General features: G+C 36.7%; 1 protein-coding gene across 1 annotated transcript in view; it reads left to right on the top strand.

The window, feature by feature from the left end:
* Positions 1-1,285: 1,285 nt before the first annotated feature.
* The window catches only part of LOC128655832 (vomeronasal type-2 receptor 26-like), a 58,182-nt gene continuing 33,951 nt past the window's right edge, over positions 1,286-25,516 (top strand). Inside the window, exons 1-3 of the mRNA XM_053709390.1 lie at positions 1,286-1,300; positions 2,479-2,691; positions 10,052-10,175. Of these exons, the coding sequence (XP_053565365.1) occupies positions 1,286-1,300; positions 2,479-2,691; positions 10,052-10,175 (352 nt within the window). The remainder of the gene's footprint in view (positions 1,301-2,478; positions 2,692-10,051; positions 10,176-25,516) is intronic.

Here is a 25,516-nt window from a genome sequence, read left to right as displayed (position 1 = left end):
TGTGAAAAAGGGAACTTTTTTTTTTATTTGATCGCATTTGGCGGTGAAATGGTGGCATGAAAATATACCAAAATGGGCCTAGATCAATACTTTGGGTTGTCTGCTACACTAGACTAAAGCTAAATTAACCCTACAAGCTCCCTACAAGCTCCCTAATTAACCCCTGCACTGCTGGGCATAATACACGTGTGGTGCGCAGCGGCATTTAGCGGCCTTCTAATTAACAAAAAGCAATGCCAAAGCCATATATGTCTGCTATTTTTGAACAAAGGGGATCCCAGAGAAAATTTTACAACCATTTATGCCATAATTGCACAAGCTGTTTGTAAATAATTTCAGTGAGAAACCGAAAGTTTGTGAAAAAGGTGAACGTTTTTTTGTATTTGATCGCATTTGGCGTGAAAGGTGGCATGAAATATACCAAAATTGCCTAGATCAATCATACATTGGATGTCTTCTAAAAAAAAATATATACATGTCAAGGGATATTCAGGGATTCCTGAAAGATATCATGTCCCAATGTAACTAGCGCTAATCTTGAATAAAATGGTTTGGAAATAGCAAAGTGCTACTTGTACTTATTGCCCTATAACTTGCACAAAAAGCAAAGAACATGTAAATATTGGGTATTTCTAAACTCAGGACAAAATTTAGAAAATATTTAGCATGGTGTGTTTTTTGGTGGTTGTAGATGTGTAACCGATTTTGTGGGGGTCAAAGTTAGAAAAAGTGTTGTTTTTTCCACTTTTTTCTCATATTTTATAATTTTTTTATAAATAAATTATAAGATATGATGAAAATAATGGTATCTTTGAAAGTCCCTTTTAATGGCGAGAAAAAACGGTAATATAATATGTGTTGGTACAGTAAATGAGCAAGAGGAAAATTACAGCTAAACAACAAACACCGCAAAAATGTAAAAATAGCCTTGGTCCCAAACGGACAGAAAATGGAAAAGTGCTCTGGTCACTAAGGGGTTAAATTATTGTTACTATTTATTTATATATGTAATATTTAGTGCTGCCTAGGAATAGGTCTAGTTGGAGTTATGTGCTTGATTATTTTAGTTTTTATATGTACAGTAAGTACATACTGAAAAATAAATTAAGAACTTAACCTGGGTCAGCACTAAATATTGCAAATACAAATGAAATTAAAAAGAGAAAAACTTTCAATTTGCAAGATTACAAGTGTTGCGGTACGCGTGCGGTACGCATATACCGCTGAAAAATTGGCCATTGTGCACGGAATATGCAGGTCCTCCCGTATTACAAGTCACGGCCATATGGCTATAATACAAGTATTTTAGCCTTTACGCAACTGTCCAATCTGCACTCAAAAAATATCACTTTTGAGTGCGGGATTTTCAATGCACCGTATTACAAGTTGTTCGGTTAGGCTATAACGCTAGCGTTATAGTCTATACCGCTATGATCCATTCTTGCAATCTGAGACCAGTAGTTATGGATTTTGAAAAACAAAAATGTGCGGAGCGGAGGGGGCCACGAAACAGTTTTTTTTTATTTCACAGGTAAGTTTTATTTATTTCAAGATAGTTATATGGTAAATTTAATTTAAAGTATAGGGGATAGTTAGTTGTAGGGGTTAATAGTTTATTTAGTGATTTGCGATGATGGGGGCCAGCGGTTTAGGGGTTAATAGGTTTATTATAGTCTTTGTGATGCGGGGTCAGTGATTTAGGGGTTAATACTTTACTAAGTGTTGGCAAAGTGGAGGGCCAGCGGTTTAGGGGGGTTTAGGTGTTAGCGATGTGGGGGTTGCGGGTTTAGGGGTTAATCACTTTATTTAGTGTCCTGCAATGTCGGGGGATGTTAGATTAGGGGTATTTCGATTAGGGGGCTTATGTTAGGGGGGTTAACGTAACTTTTTTCCCCATAGACATCAATGGGATTGCGTTATAGCGATATAGTTTTTTTCTAACACTTTTTTCTTCATTGATGGAGCAAAAAGCCTTTAGTTGGCAGCACTTATAGAAACACAATAGGACCAGCACACACGGTAATGTCCAGTATAATAAGTAGAAGAAAATCTTGGTGCAACACCTGAAGGACTCCCCTTCCTAGGGTCCTAGTATAGACATCAAATAGAGCACACAGGGGGCACACAGAATAAGGCAACAGCACCTTTATTCTGTGTGCCCCCTGTGCGCTCTACTTTAGTTGGCAGCAAACATTGATGGGGAGCTGTACAACACAAGGCCTTCCCCCACCTATGTTATACAACTTTATTATTTATTACAAATCAATTACCCCTGAATGTCTATTAGTGGTGCATGACACTTTCATGTTTGAAAACTCTTGACCTCTGTTTGTGAGAAATATATGAGGCAAATATGAGATAATATTGTTCTTTGGAGCTTTCAATTGCAGCAAGTGACCTAGTCTAATGTTGACTTGCATGTCCCTTTAAGAACACAGATTACTTAAAAATGTTCTTCTTTTGATAAATATTTTTCAGTTGCGTCATTATCTGCAGAACGTTCACTTCTCACTTCTCTCTGATACAATCTATTTTGATGAGGTCGGGAGCCGCCCAGGGTATTATGAAATTGTCAACTGGATATTCCCTGATGGTCACACCGTGATTGGAAACTTCAATGCTTCTGCACCAGAGAAAGATCAGTTGTTTATCAATACAACAGCATTCCAGTGGAACCAAAAGTTCACAAAGGTACAGTTATCAGTATATATAGATACAGATATTAAAATAATTAGCATTTGAAGGTTAATCTGTTTGTCTTCCGCTTCATATGCTAGAGCATTCACAAATCAATTCTATATACTGAAATTGGATTGGTAAATTCCAGATGAGCTGTATATAGATATATATATATTGTTATTTATATAAATATATGTGTATCATATGGGCTAGAGTGCTTGTGCAAAGAAACAACTGTTGCAAAAGAAGTCTGTACCACTGAAGGGATATAGACTAGAAGAATGCACTTGGGTAGCACTTCTGTACCCCTAAAAAATATAATAAAGATAATGTGAATAGGACTGGTTTCAATACCATCCAGAGCCAAGGGGTTGATTTAGAAATTAAAACATAACTTGTATTAAAGGGCCACTAAACCCAAAATCTTTCTTTCATGATTCAGATAGAGAATAGAAATTTAAACAACATTACAATTTATTTCCATTATTTATTTTGCTTCATTTTTTAAATATCCTTAGTTGAAGAAAAAGCAATGCATATGGTGAGCCAATCACATGAGGCTTCTATGTGCAGCAACCAATCAGCAGCTAGTGAGCATATCTAGATATGCTTTTCATCAAAGAATATCAAGAGAATAAAACAAATTAGATAATATAAGTAAATTAGAAAGATGTTTAAAATTGCATTCTCTTTCTAAATCATAAAAGAAAAAATGTGGGTGGAATGTCCCTTTAAGGTTACTGTAGATTAAAATAAGTGTGTGAATGTGTGCAATTTAAAAACACATAAAAACTTGACCAATATTTAGAATGGCTATTGGTATATAGAGGTGGCTTGTTGTGAATTACCTAAGCAATTTCGTACCAGTGCAATGGACAGGAATTAGGTACTTGTGAACCTATTATATTGATGGTAAAATCAAATATATTGGGATTGCACACCGTTGAAGAGATCAATATATCCACAATGCAATTGTGATCTTTTCCCGGAAAATAATCAATTACATGTGTATGTGTGTACGCAGGAATTACAAAACGTTAGCTATTAGTATCCTTATAATCAGGAATTTGACTAGAATGGGGATACCGAAAAAAGAATAAAAGGATATTATTATGGCATATGATTTCTCTAGAGAATATTTCTTCTATAAAGATATTGGGGGGTAGTTATCAAGCCGTCTACTTTTCTGGCTTCGCCGGCCCAATACGTCCGCCTAAGCTCGCCTACCTTCACTGCCGCGGACCTGAAAAAATACGCCTAAGTTATCAAATAAAGCTGTCAAAAAGCCACAGGGCGATGAGGCAGCGGACTGTGACAGTTTATCACTCATCCGATCTCGCTGCCCTTCGGCTTTTTCCCAGCTTTATTGCTAGCCTGTCACTAAGCACTCACACTAAACTGCACTGTTCTACCCCCTATACCGGCGCCCCCGGAGCCCCCCCGCAACTAAATAAAGTTACTAACCCCTAAACCGCTGCTCCTAGACCCTGCCGCAAGTCTTATAAATGTATTAACCCCTAAACCGCCGCTCCTAGACCCTGCCGCAAGTCTTATAAATGTATTAACCCCTAAACCGCCGCTCCAAGACCCTGCCGCAAGTCTTATAAATGTATTAACCCCTAAACCGCCGCTCCTAGACCCTGCCGCAAGTCTTATAAATGTATTAACCCCTAAACCGCCGCTCCTGGACACCGCTGCCACCTACATTATACCTAGTAACCCCTATCCTGCCCCCCCTATACCGTCGCCCTCTATTATAAAATTATTAACCCCTATCCTGCTGATCCCGCACCTCTCCGCAACTAAATAAATAGTTTAACCCCTAAACCGCCGCTCCATGAACCCGCCGCAACCTATATTAAACCTATTAACCCTATCCTGCCCCCCCCTACACCGTCGCCACCTATAATAAATTTATTAACCCCTAATCTGCCCCCCCTACACCGTCGCCACCTATAATAAATTTATTAACCCCTATCCTGCCCCCCACTACGCCGCCGCCACTGTAATAAAATTATTAACCCCTAAACCTAAGTCTAACCCTAACCCTAACGCCCCCCTAACTTAAATATTAATTAAATAAATCTAAATAAATTAACTCTTATTAACTAAATGAATCCTATTTAAAACTAAATACTTACCTTTAAAATAAACCCTAATATAGCTACAATATAAATAATAATTATATTCTAGCTATCTTAGGATTTATTTTTATTTTACAGGTACCTTTCAATTTATTTTAACCAGGTACAATAACTATTAAATAGTTATTAACTATTTAATAGCTTACCTAGCTAAAATAAAGAGAAATGTACCTGTGAAATAAATCCTAACCTAAGTTACAATTACACCTAACACTACACTATACTTTAATAAATTATTCCTATTTAAAAATAAATACTTACCTGTAAAATAAACCCTAAGATAGCTACAATGTAATTAATAATTATATTATAGCTATCTTAGGATTTATATTTATTTTACAGGTAACTTTGTATTTATTTTAGCTAGTTAGAATAGTTATTAAATAGTTATTAACTATTTAATAACTACCTAGCTAAAAGAAATACAAAATTACCTGTAAAATAAATCCTAACTTAAGTTACAATTAAACCTAATACTACACTATCATTAAATTAACTAAATAAACTACCTACAAATAACTACAATTAAATACAATTACATAAACTAACTAAAGTACAAAAAATAAAAAAAGCTGTTACAAAAATAAAAAATTAAGTTACAAACATGTTAAAAATATTACAACAATTTTAAGCTACTTACACCTAATCTAAGCCCCCTAATAAAATAACAAACCCCCCCAAAATAAAAAAAATCCCTACCCTATTCTAAATTAAATAAATTTCAAAGCTCTTTTACCTTACCAGCCCTTAAAAGGGCCATTTGTGGGGGCATGCCCCAAAAAGTTCAGCTCTTTTGCCTGTAAAAGAAAAATACAACCCCCCCCCCCCAACATTAAAACCCACCACCCACATACCCCTAATCTAACCCAAACCCCCCTTACAAAAACCTAACACTAATCCCCTGAAGATCATCCTACCTTGAGTCGTCTTCACTCAGCCGAGCCACCGATGGAACTGAAGAGGACATCCGGAGCGGAAGAAGTTAATCCTCCAAGCGGCGCTGAAGAAATCTTCCATCCGATGAAGTCATCATCCAGGCGGCGCTGAAGAAGTCTTCGATCCGGCCGATGTCATCTTCAAAGAGGCGCTGAAGAGGTCTTCTATCCGGGCGAAGTCATCTTCCAAGCCGGGTCTTGAATCTTCCTTCCGCCGACGCGGAACCACCTTCTTCACCGACGGACTACGACGAATGACGGCTCCTTTAAGGGACGTCATCCAAGATGGCGTCCCCTCAATTCCGATTGGCTGATAGGATTCTATCAGCCAATCGGAATTAAGGTAGGAAAATCTGATTGGCTGATGGAATCAGCCAATCAGATTCAAGTTCAATCCGATTGGCTGATCCAATCAGCCAATCAGATTGAGCTTGCATTCTATTGGCTGATCGGAACAGCCAATAGAATGCGAGCTCAATCTGATTGGCTGATTCCATCAGCCAATCAGATTTTTCCTACCTTAATTCCGATTGGCTGATAGAATCCTATCAGCCAATCGGAATTGAGGGGACGCCATCTTGGATGACGTCCCTTAAAGGAGCCGTCATTCGTCGTAGTCCGTCGGTGAAGAAGGTGGTTCCGCATCGGCGGAAGGAAGATTCAAGACCCGGCTTGGAAGATGACTTCGCCCAGATAGAAGACCTCTTCAGCGCCTCTTTGAAGATGACATCGGCCGGATCGAAGACTTCTTCAGCGCCGCCTGGATGATGACTTCATCGGATGGAAGATTTCTTCAGCGCCGCTTGGAGGATTAACTTCTTCCGCTCCCGATGTCCTCTTCAGTTCCATTGGTGGCTCGGCTGAGTGAAGACGACTCAAGGTAGGATGATCTTCAGGGGATTAGTGTTAGGTTTTTGTAAGGGGGGTTTGGGTTAGATTAGGGGTATGTGGGTGGTGGGTTTTAATGTTGGGGGGGGTTGTATTTTTCTTTTACAGGCAAAAGAGCTGAACTTTTTGGGGCATGCCCCCACAAATGGCCCTTTTAAGGGCTGGTAAGGTAAAAGAGCTTTGAAATTTATTTAATTTAGAATAGGGTAGGGATTTTTTTTATTTTGGGGGGTTTGTTATTTTATTAGGGGGCTTAGATTAGGTGTAAGTAGCTTAAAATTGTTGTAATATTTTTAACATGTTTGTAACTTAATTTTTTTTATTTTTTGTACTTTAGTTAGTTTATGTAATTGTATTTAATTGTAGTTATTTGTAGGTAGTTTATTTAGTTAATTTAATGATAGTGTAGTATTAGGTTTAATTGTAACTTAGGTTAGGATTTATTTTACAGGTAATTTTGTATTTCTTTTAGCTAGGTAGTTATTAAATAGTTAATAACTATTTAATAACTATTCTAACTAGCTAAAATAAATACAAAGTTACCTGTAAAATAAATATAAATCCTAAGATAGCTAGAATATAATTATTATTTATATTGTAGCTATATTAGGGTTTATTTTAAAGGTAAGTATTTAGTTTTAAATAGGATTCATTTAGTTAATAAGAGTTAATTTATTTAGATTTATTTAATTAATATTTAAGTTAGGGTTAGGGTTAGACTTAGGTTTAGGGGTTAATAATTTTATTACAGTGGCGGCGGCGTAGTGGGGGGCAGGATAGGGGTTAATAAATTTATTATAGGTGGCGACGGTGTAGGGGGGGCAGATTAGGGGTTAATAAATTTATTATAGGTGGCGACGGTGTAGGGGGGGGCAGGATAGGGGTTAATACATTTAATATAGGTTGCGGCGGGTTCAGGGAGCGGCGGTTTAGGGGTTAATACATTTATTATAGTTGCGGTGGGCTCCGGGAGCGGCGGTTTAGGGGTTAATATGTATAGAGTAGCTTGCGGTGGGCTCCGGGAGCGGCGGTTTAGGGGGTAATAACTTTATTTAGTTGCGGCGGTGTAGGGGGGGTCAGATTAGTGGTGTTTAGACTCAGGGAACATGTTAGGGTGTTAGGTGCAGACAGCTCCCATAGAAATCAATGGGATGTCTGTCAGCAGCGAACTTGTACTTTCGCTATGGTCAGACTCCCATTGATTCCTATGGGATCCGCCGCCTCCAGGGGTGGCGGATTGAAAACCAGGTACGCTGGGCCGTAAAAGTGCCGAGTTTACCTGCTAGTTTTTTGATAGGTAGCAAAAGTAGTGAGAATGTGCCGCACTTGTGTGCGGAACATCTGGAGTGACGTAAGAATCGATCTGTGTCGGACTGAGTCAGGCGGATCGATGCTTACGTCACAAAATTCTACTTTTGCCGGTCTCGAGCCTTTGATAACTAAGGCGAATCAGCCTCGCCACAAATACGATGCGGAATTCCAGCGTATTTGAGGTTGATGGCTTGATAACTAGGCCCCATTGGGTAATATCCCTTGATCTAATTTCCTGGGATTTAGGTATAACTATTAGTGGATACTCAGTTGGTGTATTATCTCTTATATCTGAGATCTGGTCTTAAGTCCCTTGTGTTTATAATATCCAGAAAGAAAAATGATATATTTGTATTGATATTTTACTTCCCAGAATAGAATGTTTAGGTCTCAAATAATTGTAAAATTCAGTCTGTAAACTTATGCCACTATAAAGAGTATGGTATATATTTTTTTTATTTTTTATATTTTAATTTTGGTTTCCTTAAACAGGTTAATTACTCAGATACTGCAATTAGTAGATTTTAAATAACTCAACATACACATAGAACAAAATTATATTATGATTTCAACATATAATTTAGTGGATTATTGCATCTGTGCTGTAAGGTAGTGTTTGGTGTACATTAACAGAGAATATTCTGTTATTATCTGGAGATGAGTATTTCTATTATTCTCAATGGCGATATTCAATTTTCACCACTATATGCTGGTTATTGACGTTATATCAACTTGAGCCAGAGAGTATAATATAATTATAATATCATCAGTAGAATATTATTTGAGATATAATTCTCTTATTAATTTGCGTGTATATCTACGCATTGTATATATTCTGTGACCTGTAGTCCATTATATCAAATATTGGAACGTAATACTGGAGCTAAATTAATAGTTAAATTTCAGGGATCTTAATCTAGTTACCAAGAGTGTATCGTTTACTGTATTAAATGCCTAAGTGAAACCAACTCAGGGTTATATTGTGTGCTTATCGGCTGTACACCGAGTATCACAGCTGGGTCTTGTGGGCTCTTTTTCAAAGAAAAAGCCGAAATGCTATTGGTGAAACATGTTAGGGATGGGTATCGTCTAAATACCCTGTTTAGTTCTTTTTTAAAATGGCATATTAACTCGACATTTAACATTTAATTGCATTGTGGATATATTGATCTCTTCAACGGTGTGCAATCCCAATATATTTGATTTTACCATCAATATAATAGGTTCACAAGTACCTAATTCCTGTCCATTGCACTGGTACGAAATTGCTTAGGTAATTCACAACAAGCCACCTCTATATACCAATAGCCATTCTAAATATTGGTCAAGTTTTTATGTGTTTTTAAATTGCACACATTCACACACTTATTTTAATCTACAGTAACCTTAAAGGGACATTCCACCCACATTTTTTCTTTTATGATTTAGAAAGAGAATGCAATTTTAAACATCTTTCTAATTTACTTATATTATCTAATTTGTTTTATTCTCTTGATATTCTTTGATGAAAAGCATATCTAGATATGCTCACTAGCTGCTGATTGGTTGCTGCACATAGAAGCCTCATGTGATTGGCTCACCATATGCATTGCTTTTTCTTCAACTAAGGATATTTAAAAAATGAAGCAAAATAAATAATGGAAATAAATTGTAATGTTGTTTAAATTTCTATTCTCTATCTGAATCATGAAAGAAAGATTTTGGGTTTAGTGGCCCTTTAATACAAGTTATGTTTTAATTTCTAAATCAACCCCTTGGCTCTGGATGGTATTGAAACCAGTCCTATTCACATTATCTTTATTATATTTTTTAGGGGTACAGAAGTGCTACCCAAGTGCATTCTTCTAGTCTATATCCCTTCAGTGGTACAGACTTCTTTATATGTGAACTTTATTTTACATTTATATGAATATACTGTACCTTTAAGTAGAAATAAGCTACACTCTAATCCAGCCAACTTGTTTTTTTAGGTTACTAAATCTCTTTTATTCCCCAAAAAACCTATATCCTTATGAAAAATGGTTTTACTAATTTTTAAACCTGTGATAACCCTTTTCTCAGGTAAAAATAATTCCCCCCTTTTCCTCTGTACAGTTCCCTCGCTCCACGTGCAGTGATACCTGTCACTCGGGCTATAGAAAATCTACTCGTGAGGGTGAGCCCAGCTGTTGCTATGACTGTGTTCTGTGTTCTGAAGGCGAGATCACTAATGCAACAGGTGAGATAACAAATCACTTACTTTTACATCCGTACGCTGAACTCATACAGATATTTAATGCTGTAGTTTGCCTGTCCTGACTGCATGTTACATAGCCATAGCTTATTCACATCTTACCCTTATTAGACACAGCAAAGAGGAGAAGATATGCATGCTGAAGTGGCTTCTCAAGAGATCACTAAACAGCGAAGCCCTGCAAAGACAGATCTATCTATTTATTTATCTATTCATCTATCTATTTATTTATCCTCCCATGTGTGTCTCTGGCTCTATCTACCTATCTGTCTATCTTTCCATCAATTTTACTGCCTAACTACCTATTACATATTCACTCTAGAGGAGCCATTGTTTAAGTAAAAACTAATATTAGATCAATTGTTTGTATGTTATTTTTAATTAGTAAGATGACATTATTGACAGAGAAAGCCATGTAAAACAAAAGTCAAAAATATAATGTTGATACAACCGGTGGTAAGTGATACACAGATCAGTTTAAAAGAAAATTAAAAAAATATATATGTGTGAAGCATTGAGAAAACCTCTCATAAGTCTATGGTAAAAGTTCCTCTTTTTTTAATACAAAGAGTTTGACAAGTGATGCAATCTGTAAATAAAAAAGAAAAGAAAACATTTTGCACATTGCTGAGAAAAAAGGGAAATAATTAAGGAGCCAGACAAATGTCAAAGTTTAATGTAAAATGACTACCTGGTCTCATATAATTGAGCCCATTCACCTCTAAGAAAGAACAAAAGCATAGTTTCTGACTGCAAACATGGCGTAAGTAGATGTTTCCAAGGTTTTTATGAACTATTTCTATTTCTTTAACAAAAAAAGACAATGGGGCCTATTTAACAAGGTGCTGACAGACATGATCTGATATATAAAAAACTTCTTTTGTTGAGCGGTATGGTGCGTTAAGCTCGATACCACACAAAACCTAAGGCCTGACTTGACGTGCTCATGCACGTTTTCCCCATAGACATCAATGGAGAGAAAAAACTAACACTTGCAATCGTGGAATTGCGATCGTCATAACGCAATCCCCATTGATATATATGGGGAAAAACATAATTTATGTAAGAACTTACCTGATAAATTCATTTCTTTCATATTGGCAAGAGTCCATGAGCTAGTGACATAAGGGATATACAATCCTACCATGAGGGGCAAAGTTTCCCAAACCTCAAAATGCCTATAAATACACCCCTCACCACACCCACAATTCAGTTTAACGAATAGCCAAGTAGTGGGGTGATAAAGAAAGGAGTAAAAAGCATCAACAAAGGAATTTGGAAATAATTGTGCTTTATACAAAAAAATGATAACCAGCATAAAAAAGGGTGGGCCTCATGGACTCTTGCCAATATGAAAGAAATGAATTTATCAGCTAAGTTCTTACATAAATTATGTTTTCTTTTATGTAATTGGAAAGAGTCCATGAGCTAGTGACGTATGGGATAGCAATACCCAAGATGTGGAACTCCACGCAAGAGTCACTACAAGGATAAAAAATAAAAACAGCCAATTTTGCTGAAAAATAATAATCCACAACCCAAATCATAAGTTAAGTCTCATAATTGAAAAGAAAAAACTTAAATTTAAGCAGAAGAATCAAACTGAAACAGTTGCCTGAAGAATTTTTCTACCAAAAACTGCTTCTGAAGAAGCAAATACATCAAAATGGTAGAATTTAGTAAAAGTATGCAAAGATAACCAAGTTGCTGCTTTGCAAATCTGATCAACTGAAGCTTCATTCTTAAAAGCCCAAGAGGTGGAAACTGATCTAGTAGAATGAGCTGTAATTCTCTGAGGTGGGGTTTTACCCAACTCCAAATCAGCTTGATGAACCAAAAGCTTTCACCATGATGCCAAAGAAACGGCAGAATCCTTCTGACCTTTCCTGGAACCAGAAAAGATAACAAATAGACTAGAAGTCTAACTGAAATCTTTAGTAGCTTCAACATAATATTTCAGAGCTCTCACCACATCCAAAGAATGTAAAGATGCGCACAAAACAATGAATATCAGGAAGTTTTGCAATCTTTTTGTGAAATAAAACAGAAAGAGCAGAGATTTGCCCTTTCAATGAACTTGCAGACAAACCTTTATCCAATATTGGAAAAAGGAAACAAAAACTGGCACTACACAGGATTGAGTGAGATAAAGAATGTAAATTCTGGTGCTGCCCCTTTAAATAACTATATTAGGAACAGATAAGGGGTTTTGATAGCACTCATACTCACTATTTGGTAATAGAAATTAATTAAAACTGGTAAGTTTAATTATTATTAGTTAAAATCGGGATACACATCCCTGAAAAACAGTTAGACTACCCACTACCATTAAACCACAAACAACTTTAAAAGCAAGAAAACCGCAAGTTACTCCTCCGTTTCCTGGCCGGGAACTGGAAACACCGGCGTCAGGTGACTGGAGTAACAATGCGGTGTAGAACTCTAAAGTATTTACAACAAACGCGTTTCAGCTTCAGGAGCCTTTGTCAATGTTTTTTAGGGTTCAGAATTGAATAAGCCGAGGCTCTGGCATTGCGCAGCTATTTATTTGGTGCATATTCGAGCCGTTAGCCAATCCGGTGGGAACAAGAAGACAACGCCTCACTTTGTATTAACGGGCGAATCATCTCCATCTACTCATATGATAGGAATCCCAGGATTGGTTTTACGGTGAATACTGATAAAGTAGCATATGCAATGATTGGTTTACATATTACTGGGTAATTTGTGAAGGCACGGTTCTTCTCTCAAATACAATTGGGTAATGTTACGCTGTCAAACAAAACCAATAATAAAGGGGTTCAAAGATGCAAACTGCAATTAAAACAGTAAACATACAGACCTCCAAGATATTGGAATGTTATAGACGAAAGGTAATGAAACAAAAAATCCCCAATCAATTGACTGTTAGCATGTATGGAGTATTTCATAAAGGGAAGCAACTCTTTGGCAGACAGTATTTAGTGCACGACATAGTCTTTAAATCCCTTGCCGGGCTTCACTCACTATACACTTTACATCTGGCTGAAAAATGAGTGGGAGAGTATTTATGTATTATAAGATGATATATATACGTAAGTATAATACATACTCTTCCATACTTTCAAAATTTATTAATAAATCAGGGTTGTCAACACGGGTAACTCGCCCAATGACAGTCACTATCCCAAGTTTATATTAATAAAAGTATGGTTATATTTTTACCACACTCAAAGGCTTCCAACTAACTCCGATAACGTCAATGTGTCATATCCTCAAATTTAAAATCATTATTCTGGTATCTTCCTAGATAGCTTTTAAAAGCCTAAATTAATGCATACAAGTCATAGATCATTAAAGGGATTCTGATCAAGTAAACCCTGTAATACATGCATCCTTTGACTTATTATAATGCATATCGGTAGGCTTAGTTACACTTAAGCAGCAATCTAACATATATAAGATCTATCTTGTCACCAAAATTTTTTTATTTTGTAGGTCACTATCGCTAGTTCCTGAAAAATGAGGATTGATATACAGACACATATAAGATTGTAACGAGTGAATAAATTCGATACTTAAATATATACCCAGTAATTATTGTACTCATTCATACAATTAGGTATAACTGTATTAAGGTGGAAAACCCATTTAGTTTCCATCCTTAGCAGTCTTTGTTCCATATCACCCCCCCTTATTCCTGGTTTGAGCTTCTCTAATCCCCAGCATTTCAAAGCATTGGTTTTCCCACTATGACATTGTAGGAAGTGCTTGGCTACACTTGTTATTGGTTTTTTATCCTCAACATCTTTGTGGGCTGTCCTTATGTTACTTAGATGCTCAGTAATACGTTTACCCAAATTACGAGTCATCATACCAACGTAATATAAATTGCAACTGCAAGATAAGCAGTAAATTACGTTTGTGGTTTGACAATTAATGTGTTCTTTAATGGTCCATGTATTATTAAATCTGTCCACTATATTCTGTTTCTTAACCATATGCTGGCACACTTTACAGTGTCCACATCCTATAGATCCCTTGTATATAGGAGTTTTCTTAGCGTTCCTATCATAGTGACTAGTTATTAATCTGTCCTTGATATTGCTCGCTCTCCTATACGTAACCAACGGTCTATCTGGTAGCAATGGCTTTAATAGTGGGTCCTGGGTAAGGACATGCCAAAGTTTGCGTAAAATGCTGGTAATATTGTTACTTTGTGGCGAGAATGTGGTAATAAACCTAAGAGGGGTATTAGATTCTTTAGATTTTGGAGTTAGAAGTTCTCTTCTATCTTTCAGTAATGTCCGATTGTAAGCCTTGGCCAATAACTTTCTAGAGTACCCACGCTCTAGCAATCTATGTCTCAGATCCCTTGCTGCGATCTTAAAATTCTCCACAGTACTACAATTTCGTCTCAAACGTATGTATTCCCCCATTGGGAGACCTCTAATAGTTGCTGGATGATGATAACTATTAGCATATAGAATATTATTCGTAGAAGTTGGTTTCCTGTATGCCGATGTTTCTATTGAGTTATCATTTTTATGGATATACAGGTCCAAAAATTCTACTTTTGTTTTTTCTATAGTAGATGTGAGGTAGAGCCCAAAGGGGTTATCGTTTAGAACCGTAATGAATTCTGTCAAGAGGTCTGGTGGTCCCTTCCATATGAAAAAGATATCATCTATATATCTGGACCAGTGGGAGACATATTGGGTAAGGTGATTTAGATTTTCATTAAACACCACTGTCTCCTCCCACCAGCCCAAATATATATTTGCGTATGTCGGGGCACATGCTGTGCCCATCGCTGTACCACAGGTTTGCAAAAAGTATTTGTCATCAAATGTAAAGAAATTATGAGTGAGTATAAACCTCAACATATTCCCTCTTGAGTCATGTTGGTATTCTTATTTAAATAGTATGCGGTTGCTTTACACCCCCACTCTGTCTTAATACTGGTGTAGAGTGATTCCACATCACAGGTTACCAACAGAGCATCAGTATCAATTTGGAGATCATTCATTTTGTTTAGAAGATGCATTGTGTCCCTAGTGTGAGATGGTAGGGATTCCACAATGTATCTCAAACGGGCATCAATATATTTACTAGCCTTCTCAGTTAAGGAACCAATTCCTGAGACTATGGGTCTCCCTGGTGGTTTGGTGGTATCCTTATGAATTTTTGGCAGTAAATAGAGTGTTGCTATTTTGGGTTGTGTAATCTCAAGAAAGTTAAATTCTTTTCGATGTATAGTACCATTGGCTAAAGCTGATTTGATAAGTTTATTATAACTGTTACAAAACATATCCATAGGATTACAGAGAAGAATTCTATAATTGAGAGGGTTATTTAGTTGGCGTAGAGCTTCCTCTCTATACATAATGTCAGGCCAAATAACAATATTTCCCCCCTTATCACTACATTTTATCTGAACATGTTTTAAATCAGATAATTGCTTAAGTGCTATCATTTCTTCTTTGCTTAAATTTAAGCTAGAGGTTTCAATGTTGCCTTGAATACTCAAAATATCCTGGCATACCAAATTCAAGAATGTTAGTGCACTATGTGATGTACTATTTGGGGGTACAAATTTGGACTTGGTTTTCAATATATTTTGCCAACTAGAGTTCTCATTTGTATTTTCAGAATTACTAGTCTCTTCAAGTAATGAAATCAAATCATTTAATGCAGCTTGGTCTGTAGGATTAAGACTCTCAGAATCAGAGTTACTGAAATATTTCTTTAAAAGAATCTTGCGTGTGAATAAGTGTAAATCTTTAATAGCCTCAAACTTATTAAATTGTGGAGTGGGTATAAAAGATAGGCCTTTTTTGAGAACTGATATTTGGTCATAAGTGAGAATTATGTCAGAGAGATTAATAATATTCAGTTCTTGAATATTCATTTCTTGTTGTGCTGGGATTTGTGACTGAATCTCACTTGTCTCCTTGTTCTGGGATTTGCACCTACGCCCCCTTCTGGTTCTACGCCTAAGGGGATGTCAGAACCATTGACATTATGTGGTTTAATCCTATTTTTGTTTTTTAATATTGTCTTAGGTCTAGATTCACCATCAGAGGTTTCCGCCTCAGTACTGTCACTTTCTCTATCTGAGGTATTTATGTCAGAATTGACAATTTTTGCCCCCATGAGTAGAAAGTTTCTGAGGAATAATCTTTCAGATCCCTGTCAATTTTACGTTCTTTACGTTCTGATATGAAGCGTGCAAATTTTTCTACCTCACCTTTGGTTTTCTTATAGGATTTTTGAAAATCCTCATTTAACTCATATTGTTTCAAATCATTACATAAAGTCAAAATGTTCCCATTGATTTCAGTTAATTTATCTAATTCATGTTCAGTAAGATATCCCATGAGCTTAAGTGAGCATTCAGTCAGTGCAGTTTCCCATTTAAGTTTAAATTCTGGTTTAAAATCTTTGAAAGATGGAAACATTTTTAAACGTAATCCTCTTGGAATGACATTGTTGTCTTTGTAAAAATTGTACATTCCAATATTCCATTGTTTCTTAATTTGTTTCCTTCGTATTTTTTTAAGCTCTTTCAAAGATTCAAACCACTCCAAATTTTTATTTATCTCATTAGTGTTTTTGTTTTGTAATTCTGCTGTTAAATTGGTAATATCATTAGTCCACTGGAGCATTTCTGCCCCTAAATCAAATACGGCCATATCTGATAAAAGTGTGTGCTCTAGTTTTAAAGAAAAATGTGAGTGTAATTCTCACATCAATTAACATGAATATTGGAAAAAGGAAACTAAAACTGGCACTACACAGGATTGAGTGAGATAAAGAATGTAAATTCTGGTGCTGCCCCTTTAAATAACTATATTAGGAACAAAAAGAATAGGACAGATATGGGGTTTTGATAGCACTCATACTCACTATTTGGTAATAGAAATTAATTAAAACTGGTAAGTTTAATTATTATTAGTTAAAATCGGGATACACATCCCTGAAAAACAGTTAGACTACCCACTACCATTAAACCACAAACAACTTTAAAAGCAAGAAAACTGCAAGTTACTCCTCCGTTTCCTGGCCGGGAACTGGAAACACCGGCGTCAGGTGACTGGAGTAACAATGCGGTGTAGAACTCTAAAGTATTTACAACAAACGCGTGATTACCCCCGATAACTCCAGGTCTGAAACACACTTCAGGAAAGCCTGGGCTTTCTCTGGGTTCACTGGAATGCGTGAGAGAAAAAATCTTCTCACAGGTGGTCTTACTCTGAAACCTATTCTGTACCCCTGAGAGACAATACTCTGAAACTAATGATTTTGGACTGAATTGATCCAAACATCTTTGAAAAACCTTAATCTGCCCCCAAGCAGCTGAGCTGGAATGAGGGCCACACCCTCATGCAGACTTGGGGGCTGGTTTAGATCACTTAAATGGCTTGGATTTATTCCAGATAGAGGAAGGCTTCCAATTGGAAACAGATTCCTTAGGGAAAGGATTAGATTTCTGTTCTTTATTAAGTTGAAAGGAACGAAAATGGTTAGAAGCTTTAAATTTACCCTTAGACTTTTTATCCTGAGGCAAAAAAGCTCCCTTCCCCCCAGTGACAGTTGAAATTATTGAATCCAACTGAGAACCAAATGATGTATTACCTTGGAAAGAAAGAGATAGCAATGTTGATTTAGAAGTCATATCAGCATTCCAAGATTTATGTCATAAAGCTCTTCTAGCTAAAATAGCTAAAGACATATATCTCACATCAATTTTGATGATATCAAAAATAGCATCACAAATGAAATTATTAGCATGTTGAATTAATTTAACAATGCTAGACACATTGTGATCCTATACTTGTTGCGCTAAAGTTTCCAACCAAAAAGTTGAAGCAGCTGCAACATCAGCCAAAGAAATTGCAGGCCTAAGAAGATGACCTGAATATAAATAAGCTTTCCTTAGATAAGATTCACATTTTCTATCTAAAGGATCTTTAAAAGAAGTACTACCTTCCATACTAATAGTAGTATGCTTAGCAAGAGTAGAGATAGCCCCATCAACTTTGGGGATCTTTTCCCAAAACTCCAATCTATCAGTTGGCAAAGGATACAATTTTTTAAACCTTGAAGAAGGAATAAAAGAAGTACTCAGCTTATTCTATTCCTTTGAAATCATATCTTAAATAGCATCAGGAACTGGAAATTCCTCTGGAATAACCACAGGAGGCTTATAAACAGAATTAAACATTTACTGGTTTTAATATCAAGAGGACTAGTCTCCTCCATATCTAATGTAATCAAAACTTCTTTTAATAAAGAATGAATTTAAATAAATAAGAGGATTTGTCAGTGTCAATATCTGAGGCAGGATCTTCTGAATCAGATAGATCCTCATCAGAGATAGATAAATCAGTATGTTGTCGTTCATTTGAAATTTCATCAACTCTATGAGAAGTTTTAAAATACCTTTTACGTTTATTAGAAGGCAGAATGGCAGACAAAACCTTCTGAATGGAATCAGAAATAGATTATCTTAAATTTACAGGAATATCCTGAGCATTAGATGTTGATGGACAAGCAACAGGTAATGAACTACAACTGATGGAAACATTATCTGGATGTAAAAGTTTATCATGACAACTATTACAATCCATAGCTGGAGGTATAGCCTCCACAAGTTTACAACAAATGCACTTAGCTTTAGTAGAACCGATATCAGGCAGCAGGGATCCAGCAGTAGATTCTGAGACTGGATCAGATTGAGACATCTTGCAAAATGTAAAAGAAAAAACAACATATAAAGCAAAATTATCAATTTCCTTATATGACAGTTTCAGGAATGGGAAAAAATGCAAACAGCATAGCCCTCTGACATAGAAAAAAGGCCAGAGGCAAAAAGGCGCCAAAAATGTCCGGAGATGAAACACTAGCGTCATAGATGAAGTAATCTCATGAAGGACTCGGCGCCAACTAAGACGCCAGAAATGACGAATTTGTGTCAACCAACATAACTTTCACGCCAAACAAAATCTTGCGCCAAGAATGACGCAATAAATTTTGGCATTTTTGCGCCCTCGTGAGCCTAATACAGCCCGCAATTTCTTTAAAAAAGAGTCAATTTAAAAAAGACTAAACACCAGGTAAGAAATATTTTTTTTCTTAAAAATGCATTTCCCAGATATGAAACTGACAGACTGCAAAAAAGGAAATATACTGAAACCTGAATCATGGCAAATATAAGTACAATACATATATTTAGAACTTTATATAAAGTGCCAAACCATAGCTGAGAGTGTCTTAAGTAAATGAAACATACTTACCAAAAGACACCCATCCACATATAGTAGATAGCCAAACCAGTACTGAAACAATTATCAGTAGATGTAATGGAATATGAGAGTATATCGTCAATCTGAAAAGGGAGGTAGGAGATTAATCTCTACGACCGATAACAGAGAATATATGAAATAGATCCCCATTAGGAAAACCATTGCATTCAATAGGTGATACTCCCTTCACATCCCTCTGACATTCACTGTACTCTGAGAGGAATCAGGCTTATAAAAAGCTGAGACGCACATATAAACGTAGAAATCTTAGCACAAACTTACTTCACCACCTCCATAGGAGGCAAAGTTTGTAAAACTGAATTGTGGGTGTGGTGAGGGGTGTATTTATAGGCATTTTGAGGTTTGGGAAACTTTGCCCCTCCTGGTAGGATTGTATATCCCATACGTCACTAGCTCATGGACTCTTGCCAATTACATGAAAGAAAGTTATGTAAAGCCTAACACCCTAACTTAAACCCCTAGTCAAAATACCCTTAATCCGCTGCCCCCTACATCGCCAACACTAAATAAAGTGATTAACCCATAAACTGCCCCCCCCCCGCATCGCTAACACCTTAATAAACCTATTAAACCCTAAACCGCCACCACCCACATCGCTACTACTATAATGAACTTATTAACCCCTAAACAGCAGCCCCCCCCACATCGCTACTACTATAATAAACCTATTAACCCCTAAACCTCCATCCCCCACAACGCAATAAACCAAATTTAGCTATTAACCCCTTAACGACCAACGTCCTACAACTTCTCTCTTATGTGATCTCAGTCATAATAGTGAGATTGTGCTATTTCTGCATGCCCCACAAGTGGGGCACTGCAGAAATAGAGTTGCAGAGTTGTCGATGCAGAGAGGGCATCTACACTACAGAAAATGATTTATGAAAAAAACACACATGTATTATGGCAAAATGGGTACTGGCAAACAGCAGTCAGTACCCAAGATGGTGGAAGATAGGTAGAGGGGGGAGGGTTAGATAGTTGTATGGGGGATCAGGAAGGTTGGGGGCTGAGGGGGGATCCATCACTGCAAAATATAAAAAAAGAAATAAAAAAAATGCCATTTATTTCAGTACTGGCAGAATTTCTGCCAGTACTTAAGATGGCGGTGACAATTGTGAGGTGGGGGGAGGCAAAATAGCTTTTTAAGGGGGGTCAGGGAGGGATCAGGGGGTGGGATGTGTCAGATGGGAGGCTAATCTCTACACTAAAGCTAAAATTAACCCTACAAGCTCACTACAAGCTACCTACTTTACCCCTTCACTGCTTGGCATAATACAAGTGTTGTGCGCAGCGGCATTTAGCAGCCTCCTAATTACCAAAAAGCAATGCCAAGGGGATCCCAGAGAAGCATTTACAACCATTTGTGCCATGATTGGATGTTTGTAAATGATTTCAGTGAGAAAACTAAAATTGTGAAACAGTTAACAATTTTTTTATTTGATCTCATTTGGAGGTGAAATGGTGGCATGAAATATACCAAAATGGGCCTAGATCAATACTTTGGTTTGTCTACTACACTAAAGTCAAAATTAACCCTACAAGCTCCCTAAATAACCCCTTCACTGCTGGGCATAATACACGTGTGGTGCACAGTAGTGATGTCGCGAACCGCCATTGAATTCAATAGGCAGGCGAACTTTAAAACCTACAAGGACTCTTTCTGGCCACAATAGTGATGGAAAAGTTGTTTCAAGGGTACTAACACCTGGACTGTTGCATGCTGGAGGGGGATCCCTGGCAAAACTCCCATGGAAAATTACATAGTTGATGCAGAGTCTGCTTTTAAGCCATAATGGGTCTAAATCAACTAACATTCCCAAAGTGGCTGTCTCAAAACATCCCGGACAGAAGATAGATTGATAGTGATAGATAGGATAGATATACATAGATCATCAACAATAAAGATTTTTTTTAATTGTAATTAGTAACTATACTGTGACAAAACATTAGGATTGGTGTAAATAGTTGGCAAGACGGCCTGGCACAAAAGGATGGCAGGCAGGAGGTAGATGCAATTCAAGGACACTAGGAGACTGATTACTGACAGTCTAAACAGCGATGATTGACAATTTTTGCAATACTGTTAACAGAAATATGATTGATGACAACAATTGGCTAGGTGGGCCTGGCTCACAGCAGGCTGCAAGGCAGGAGGAAAGTACTATTCAATGGCACCAGCAAACTGAGGATTCAAATCACAGCAACTATTACCAAAAATTTTAATTTTTAATTATTAGAATACTGTCACAACAAATATGATTGGTGTAAATATTTTTTAAGTAGGCCTGGCACACAGGCTTGAAAGGCTGTAGAAAAGTGCTATTCTAGGGCACGAGCAAACTGAGGATTAAGATCATCAACAATAAAGATTTTTTAATTGTAATTAGTAACTATACTGTGACAAAAAATTAGGATTGGTGAAAATAGTTGGAAAAACGGCCTGGCACAAAAGGATGGCAGGCAGGAGGTAGATGCAATTCAAGGACACTAGGAGACTGATTACTGACAGTCTAAACAGTGATGATTGACAATTTTTGCAATACTGTTAACAGAAATATGATTGCTGACAACAATTGGCTAGGTGGGCCTGGCTCAAAGCAGGCTGCAAGGCAGGAGGAAAGTGCTATTCAATGGCACCAGCAAACTGAGGATTCAAATCACAGCAACTATTGCCAAAAAATTAATTTTTAATTATTAGAATACTGTCACAACAAATAGGATTGGTGTAAATATTTTTCAAGTAGGCCTGGCACACAGGCTTGGAAGGCTGTAGAAAAGTGCAATTCTAGGGCACGAGTAAACTGAGGATTAAGATCATCAACAATCAAGATTTTTTTAATTTTAATTAGTAACTATACTGTGACAAAAAATTAGGATTGGTGTAAATAGTTGGCAAGACGGCCTGGCACAAAAGGATGGCAGGCAGGAGGTAGATGCAATTCAAGGACACTAGGAAACTGATTCCTGACAGTCTAAACAGTGATGATTGACAATTTTTGCAATACTGTTAACAGAAATATGATTGCTGACAACAATTGGCTAGGTGGGCCTGGCTCACAGTAGGCTGCAAGGCAGGAGGAAAGTGCTATTCAATGGCACCAGCAAACTAAGGATTCAAATCACAGCAACTATTACCAAAAATTTAAATTTTTAATTATTAGAATACTGTCACAACAAATATGATTGGTGTAAATATTTTTTAAGTAGGCCTGGCACACAGGCTTGGAAGGCTGTAGAAAAGTGCAATTAAAAGGCATGAGCAAACGAGGATTAAGATCAACACTAAAAAATGTTTTTATTTAAATTAATAACTATACTGTCTGACTATGACAACAATTATGATTGGTGTAAATAGTTGGCTAGACGGCCTGGCACAAAAGGCTGGCAGTGACAGGCAGGAGGTAAATGAAATTCAATGGCACTAGGAGACTGAATATTTGCAGTCCAAAAAATTATGATTTTTTTTTATTATTATTACTGTTACAAGAATTGTGGTTGGTGCCACTAATTGGCTACTTGGGCCTGGCAGACAGGCTGGCAGATATGAGTCGTGGATGGTAGGTAGGAGAGCAATTTAACACAGTATGCTGTGTAAGTGACAAAAACACAGGACTGATAGAAAATTAAGTTACATTACACTAGCAAAATATTTGAAAATTTTAGATTTTAATATTAAAATTATGTTAAGAAGTGCAATGCACATATGACTCTGAGTGGTCGCACTGGCTGGCTGCTACGTTGGGCAGCAATTATAACAACAGTATGCTGTGTAAGTCAGATAGACAGTTAGACACAGGCCTGATAGAAAATACAATTAGATTACACTAGCATAATTATTTAAAGACTTTTTTTTGGAAATTTTAAGAAAAAGGTTAAGCACATACATATCAGTCGTGGCTGATAGCCTTGGAAGGGCAGCTATTAAAAACAGTAGGCTCTGTATGTCGGATACACACACGCCTGATAGAAAATACTATTAGATTACACTAGAAAAATGATTGAAATTATTTTTTTTGGGGGGGGAAATTAAAAAAAGGTTAAACACATATGAGTCGTGGCTCATAGACTAGGGAGGGCAGCAAGTAAACACAGTAGGCTCTCTATGTCAGCAAAACACACAGGCCGGATAGAAAATTATATTAGATTATACTAGCAAACAAATTTAAACTTTTTTTTTTTTATATTAAAATTAATGTGAAAGAAAAATAGATATGAGTGCTGGGTGGCTGTCTGGCACAGACCAATTAATCAAAAGACTGAAAAAAAAGAGGTATATTAATGCTGAGTGAGCCTGACAGACACAGACATGATAGTAAATGTAATCAGATTACACTAGCAAAATATTTTTTTTTTTTTTTTTTTTATTTAAAATAATGTTATAAACGGATATTAACACTGGTGGCTGTTGGCTGGCACAGAGCAATGAACCAGAGTATATGCTGTGTGACACTGGCCTAATAGAAAATGAAAAAAAATTACACTAGAAAAATAATTATATTTTTTGGGTTAGTTAAATTTAAACTAATGTTGTTAGGGAGATATCAGTGGTGGCAGTAATCACAGCATATGCTGTGAGCCTTAAACACACAGCTGAAAGCCAGGCAAATGCTAATAAAAAAAAACAAAAAAAAAACAAAAAACGGCACGAAATATAGCCCTAAAAAGGGCTTTTTGGGGTGCTGTGCTTGCAGCAGAGATGAGTGGAGTCCTTCTGGACTGTAAATACACTAGCCTAGCTATGTTTTTCCTATTAATGTCAGGAGCAAAAACACAACACGTCCTCTCATTAAAAAAGCAAGGTCGTTATGAGTCTAAAATGGCGGATTCCGAGTAGCTGGGAGTGTCTGTGAGGGAGTGTCTGATGTTGATTGGCTCTAATGTGTCAGGCGGCTGTGACATAAAGGGTCAAAGTTTCCACAATGATGACACATAGGGGCGGATCGAACATCGCCATGTGTTCACCCACAAATGCGAACGCGAACAAGCTATGTTCGCTGTGAACCGCTCGCGGGCCAACAGTTCGGGACATCACTAGTGCACAGCGGCATTTAGTGGCCTTCTAATTACCAAAAAGCAATGCCAAAGCCACATATGTCTAATATTTCTGAACAAAGAGGATCCCAGAGAAGCACTTACAACCATTTGTGCCATAATTGCACAAGCTGTTTGTAAATAATTTCAGGGAGAAACCTAAAGTTTGTGAAATAGTGAACAATTTTTTTTATTTAATCACATTTGGCGGGGAAATGGTGACATGAAATATACCAAAATGGGCCTAGATCAATACTTTTGGTTCTCTACTAAAAAAATATATAAATAAATGTGACGTTTTATTCAGGGATTCCTGAGAGAAATCAGTGTTCCAATATAACTATCGCTAATCTTGAGAAAAAAAATGGTTTGGAAATAGCAAAGTGCTATTGTACTTATTGCCCTATAACTTGCAAAAAAAGCAAAGAACATGTAAATCACGACAAAATTTACAGTAAATGAGTAAGTTGAAAATTACAGTTTAACACAAACACAGCAGAAATGTAAAAATAGCCCTGGTCCTTAAGGGAAGGACATTGAAAAATGGCCTGGTCCTTAAGGGGTTAACCCCTAAACCGCCAATCCCCACAACACAAATAACTAATCTAATAACTAAACCCCCTAACCTAACTCCCCCTAAATTAACCCCAATTACATAAAATTAAAAAATACTAAGTTAAAATTGAAATAAAAAATCATAACATTACTTAAAAAAAACTAAGATTAAATTAAAAAAAATAAATCTAAAATTACAGAAACAAATAAATCAAATTATCAAAAATAAAACTACATCTATAAAAATAAAAAACAAAGTAACAAACTAAGCTACCAATAGCCCTTAAAATGGCCTTTTGTAGGGTATTGCCCTAAACAATCTGCTCTTCTACCAAAATAAAGTACAAATTACCCCCTTGCATTCCAATTGGCTGTAAAATTCAAATCAGCCAATAGGATGAGAGCTTCTGAAATCCTATTGGCTGTTCA

This window comes from Bombina bombina, chromosome 4 (assembly GCF_027579735.1).
Source record: "Bombina bombina isolate aBomBom1 chromosome 4, aBomBom1.pri, whole genome shotgun sequence".
In the NCBI taxonomy this organism is placed as follows: domain Eukaryota; kingdom Metazoa; phylum Chordata; class Amphibia; order Anura; family Bombinatoridae; genus Bombina; species Bombina bombina.
This window is presented reverse-complemented; position numbering and strand designations above follow the sequence as displayed.